The 6,000-nt window shown below is 36.2% G+C and overlaps 1 protein-coding gene across 2 annotated transcripts in view; it reads right to left on the bottom strand.

The window, feature by feature from the left end:
* Positions 1–321: 321 nt before the first annotated feature.
* insyn2ab (inhibitory synaptic factor 2Ab) overlaps positions 322–6,000 on the bottom strand; it is a 59,927-nt gene continuing 54,248 nt past the window's right edge. For both annotated transcript variants that reach the window (XM_048191790.1, XM_048191789.1), the window contains exons 4-5: positions 1,415–1,888; positions 322–1,307 (exon numbers count right to left, since the gene is read on the bottom strand). In XM_048191790.1, the coding sequence (XP_048047747.1) occupies positions 1,705–1,888 (184 nt within the window). In that variant the 3' untranslated portion in view covers positions 322–1,307; positions 1,415–1,704. The remainder of the gene's footprint in view (positions 1,308–1,414; positions 1,889–6,000) is intronic.

Here is a 6,000-nt window from a genome sequence, read left to right as displayed (position 1 = left end):
ATTGCACAATATAAATCAATTGCACTTTCTCAAGGTATAATGATGCATCTGTGTTATGCTACAAGAATACGTTATGCAGGTACTGTGCTCCAATTAAACAAGAAGATATTGTGAAGTGACCAACATATTATTAGTTTTAAATATATAACATATAGTTATCAAAATGCCCTTCAAGTATGAAGGTTCTTGGGCTACCAGCTAAATACAGTGTTTGGCACTGTAGTGAACGTGTTGAAGACATTTGACTTGTGAATATCTAATACAAACACTGTTTAAAGCTAAATAAATGCTAAGCACAGATTGTATACACATAGCCCTCTGTATGTGACCTGCTTTATTATACTTCCCAAATTGTGTGTTGTGATCGTTTCATTACATTGCTTTAACAAGCACAAGATTTCAGTGATTGACAGCCGTCATATTCAAATTTAATTGAGCAAATGACACGTCAGTTCGAACAGAGTGGTGTGTGTGCTATAGGATAGAGCCTATATCTATTGTTTTGTGTTCTGAAGTTGTGCACTTTCCACCATATAACACGAAACAATGTTCATCTAAATAGATTTACGGTGTTCTCATACTTTTTCATCATGGGACATATTATATGTAACCAATTTCCAGCCAATTTAGTCATATTCTCAAGCATCTTTATGAGTCTGAAAAATATATTTACTGAAAAAATGACCTGGGTTTCATGTCTGTCCTGTAAACACAGCATCATATTCCCAAGAAAATATTTTCAGGCCTGAAACACTGCAACACTGTTCATTTCCTTTCTCATCATGGCCCATTTTTTTCCTTATGGCCCATTATTTGATGCAGTAATCTATATAAATTAAAGACAATTCACAGTATTTTCATAATTTTTCAAAAAAACATTTTTCTACTTTTTTTAACAGCAACTGTGTAAACCCATTTTCACTTATACATTTACAGCCTAACCACTTCTGACATACTAATTGTACATCCTCAACATTTTTCTGGAGAAATATCTCTACAAAGTCATTGATTATTAGTGCATGCCATCAACTGATTCTGCTTTTACTCACTAGGTATAACTTCATTTATTTTGTCATTGAATGATAACCAATTTTCATTTAAATTGAAGATGTGAGAGTCTTTCGAAAGAAAGAAAGAAAGAAAGCAAGAAAGAAACAGACAGAGGTATATCTCAGCTATCAAATCTACTTTATAACTCTCAAAAGTTTGTGCTTTACTGATTAGATGTCTTTGATGTACGGCTCCAAAGTAGTTTTGTGGCAAACTATCATTTAGCTTTGAAGTTTCTTGTCGTCTCTGCGGGGATCCTAAATAAAACAGGATAAATGTAGAAAGGAGAGAGAGATCTCAGAGTTAAACACTGGAAAATACACACATACACACACTGCATCTACAAACACCCCTGCTCTCTTACCTTGCTAACTTGTCTAAACCTAAGGATCATTGTGTAATCCCTTTGGAAATCGTGAGATCGGGTGAATTCAGCAGTTCCCAAACTCAGAGGGTTTATCAGAGGGTCATGATTAGAAAACAACTGTTATTCCTTATAAAAATCCAGTCGCTCAATGGATCCCGTGAGGCATGTTCCAAAACGGTGGCTAGCAGTGAGCATTTCTCCATGTTTATCCATTTAGTAAAGCAGAATTCCACTAGAATTTGCTCGTTGAGGTGGCCTGATGGTTTAAGGTTTCCTGAATCCATATGTTAGAGGAACCAGAGTTTCCATCGAGCGTGCTTCTTGGACTCAGTCTTGGACTTACGTTTGGGTGTGGAGGTGAACACTTCGTGTGTGTAAGGCAGAGACGGGTAGGACGGCTCTTCTAATGGACACAGTCTCTTCATTAAGGGCTGCAGTTTGTCTTCTTGAAGTTTAAAATCTAGTTCCACACTAAAAGAGAAATAAGGGAACATTTTAGGTGAGGATAATGTAGAGTAGAGATTATGTCAAATCAGATGACACTGTCTGAATGGGGGTCATACTGAATACTAGAAATCATACTAGAAATTTCAATGGTTCAGAAGTTTAGAAATTTCAATGGTTTGCCGCTTTTTGGGGGGGGATGTGATCTCTGTGAACCCATGAATCATGTGGATCCACTGAGATTTCCTCCATTGTCCATCATTTTTTTAAATCTGATCTCTGATAAGTTTTATACATTTGTAGACATTTTAATGAGGCATTTTTATAATTAAAATGAATAATAGTAGTTAATAGTCACTAATTGGCCTGTTTAGCTGAGCCATCCATAGAAAAACAAAAAACAAAACAAGTCCTGGAAATTGATAAAAGAACACATATTATATGGACACACAATATTTAATTTTGATTAGTTCATTGCATTAAATAGATTATCCTTTCAATAAAACATTTGCATTGGATTTGTAAAAGCCATTTCTATGCATGTTTTTGTTGCATTTACATTGTTTTGACCAGCGTGTGATGTTTCAAATGCTTTGAAACAGTGAATCATTTTGCGAAGCAATTGGTTCAATTGATTCAAAGCTTTGTTTCTCCCACTATTTGCAGCAACTTTAATTAACAGTAGACCAAAAATAACAAAACACTCTGGAACACTGGACAGGAACAGAAGCACACAGGAGAAAACAAACCAAACTATACAGCAAGAAGAACAGACAAAACCCAACTGAAAATGAGGGCTATATATAGACAGTTTAACTGATGAAAACAAGGCACAGGTGGGACTAATCAATCAACTAATGAATCACTATGACAACAAATGCAAACAAGTTAAATAGAAAGGAAAAACAGAAAACAATGAGAACCAAACGAAAAGTCCATGAAACATTAAACTGAAACAAGACTGCATGTTACAATAATATTATTTAAAAACATTTTTAAGCATTTTTAAAGAAATTAATACTTTTATTCAGAAAGGATGGGTTAAATTGATTAAAAGTGACAGTGTCACATGTAATGATAATTTGTACAGTAAATGCAGCCATGGTTTAAAAATCTCTCTGACCCAAAAGGTTTTGAACGGTATATGGTATATTGTTTTAATTTTATATATTTTAATATCATTAGATAGGTTTTAGCCAATCACCAAATAGCTATTTAGCCATTGTTTTACACAATTATAATGATCAATTCCCAATGGATAAAATCTATTTTTTTTGGTTTGTTTGTTTTGACTTGTGACTTTGTTTTTTGTTTTAATACATAAAGTTATGAAAGTACATTGAGATGCAAAAGCCTTTTCATGTTCGGGTTCTGTTTGCCTAAGCAAATGTTATGCACGTATAGCACCTCATTCCTGACCTCTAACATCATGACTAAGCTGTTTAGCTCGACCTCAGTGTATGCGTCTATGTATGGGTTTGACTGTCCTCGCACAGCCATCTGACCTAGTCTTCCCTCTAAAGTAATAATCCCATGACAATCAGATGATTCCTGATGATTGCAGTAGCTAAACTCCCAGATTAACTGTCAGAGGCAGCTTTAATCTGATCTAAATGAAATCATTCACAAAGCAGTGTCTGACTCATCAGTGTAAAGAACAGAGACAGACAAACCAATCACACACAACTGCCCCATTTTTCACTTTCCTGCACAACAAATTAGCGTATTGGAAATCAATGCTGTTTGACTCATCAATTACATCCATTTATTTAGATTTGTGCAAAAAAAAAGATCTCTCTGACCAAATTGCAGCATGGGAGTCAATTATGTTTACCTACATCCTCACACTGGGGGTTTAATTGGTTTGCGGTAAGGAATGCTTCATTTACGACAATCAAGCCTTTTGGCTTTCATTTACAGTTTTGTATTGAATAACACACATTGTTTAATTAAAGGATGCTATGGTGAAATGCACACATTAAAGCCCTGGGCGTACGTGCACAGTCAACCGCACAGCCTTGCAAAGTATACTTAATTTGACTCGTACATACGTACAGGCATTCGACGCATGCGTAGTTTTGAGCAATCTCTCACCACGAGTTACAACCCGCGTTAACGTCTTTATATTCTTTCATGCTAGAGTTTTTAACCTCTTCGCACAATCTCTCATCAATGTAGGCCTCCATTGTCACTGTAGCTTGCATGAGTACTGGTCTGTTCTGTTTACGCAATTTTTACTTGACTACCTTGTGAATCGACAACCCCAGGGCACGGTTGCCACCGTGTGGATAATCTTATTATTGCAAAAAAATTAAACGTACACTATACGCCGACCCTTGCATATGCGTAAAAAAATACATATGCTTTGAGCTTAATGTTTTGTTCATTATGGAATTTTGCACTGAATTTTAAAGCCTTTAAAAATACGATAGTGCTGTATCACACATCCACACAAACAAACCCTAAACCAAGGACTTTTTCCCAATACATATGTTCTGTGACAACAGAGTGCACCAAAAACAGACTAAAACCCACGGAGACAAAGTGATCTGCATCTCATTTTCAAGTCTGTCCTGGATTTTCACAAATGATCAGAAAAACTTCTCTGGCATGATATATTTAGAAGCTGCAGTGTTTGGTTTGCCTATTTACAGAACTTGTGAAAGCGCAGCGATTCTCGGCAGACTCTCTGAGGGTGAAAGAGAATGGAACAGCAGTGTGTTCCTGCTCCAGGTTGAGCTAAACTACACTCAGCAATTAATCACAGGACAAACCTGAGCAGTTACCTTGTGTACACTACCGACAGGGGGGAGTGAAACATATGGGTGGCTGGTGAACAATGCACAACAAACAATTGCAGAATCTGCAAACCTGGCTCAAAATAAAGAGGATGTCTTTAGGTTATCCTGTATTGTGAAAAAATGTTGTTTTATTTTCTGTTGTCCCAGATAGGGTTTTGCAACAACAAATGCTGATAATCAGTTCAATTCATTCTCCATAGTCATTCAAAGCAAATATGATATTGTTGACCAAAAAGAAAACCTTACTATAGAAAAATGACAAAATGTAAAAGGCTATATTTTGAGTTACACTGTATATGACGTTACTCTTATATTATTTTATTATATTATATTATATACTACGGGGCTGTTGAATGCTTAAATCTGATTGATTGATGAACGTTCTAAGGTGTGCAATTATTTTCAGAGAAACACATGGCTAAAGTAGTTCCAGGCAGGTCTTGACCGCATTACAGTTCCATATCATTTCGCCAAATGATTTCATTTATTTCAAAGGTCCTTATGCCCAGTTCAGATTAAACGATTTTATCACGATTTTGCAATGATCTGCTTGACAAAGGTTGTCGTGGTTATTCGTAAACGACAATGGGTGTCGGGATGCAAGATACTATCGTTTCAGCTTGTGTGGATCCAAATATCCATGCAATCTAGATATGTGTCCATTTTTGGACAAGACATAGCAAAACACGCTGCTAGCCATTGTTTGTTTGCACTCACAGCACCTTCTCTCAGTCGATAGTTCCGCCTTCTTGATGACAGCATGCATGTTTTTAAAGACGGCAGGCGATGAATGGTCGGGTAGCAACTGACATGTCTGACATGTTTCTTGTCCACAACACAAGATTTTAGGAGTCAAAATCGAATAATCTGACAGTGACTATCGTAACCGGCAAAATTATTGTGTAGTCTGAACCCGGCATTACAGCCTAATATAACAGCCCAAAATAACAAAAACCCAGGAAACTGACCAAGCAAATAAATATAGTGAACAATAGAATAAAAATTATAAATTATTTCCATGTTTTTCTACAACAACATTACGTTTTATTATGTACGGAAAGCACATATTCTTTATACCGCTCCCTCTCTTACTCAAACACACACATACAGTATGGACACACACTCACACAGAAACGTGTTGTCAGCGCTGCTCTGATGATTTTATCAGTAAAATAGTTTAACAACTTACAAAGCTACGTGCCATTTCTCAATAGCGAGGTTATAACGCTGCTGTTCTTGGAGCAGATAAACTTACAGTTTTACTATTAGTGGAGATGCTGCTGCCGAAAAATGTTGAGAGACGCACAGACTCAGGTAATTCACATATGCTTAATCAAT

Source organism: Megalobrama amblycephala, linkage group LG5, assembly GCF_018812025.1.
Source record: "Megalobrama amblycephala isolate DHTTF-2021 linkage group LG5, ASM1881202v1, whole genome shotgun sequence".
Taxonomy (NCBI): Eukaryota; Metazoa; Chordata; class Actinopteri; order Cypriniformes; family Xenocyprididae; genus Megalobrama; species Megalobrama amblycephala.
This window is presented reverse-complemented; position numbering and strand designations above follow the sequence as displayed.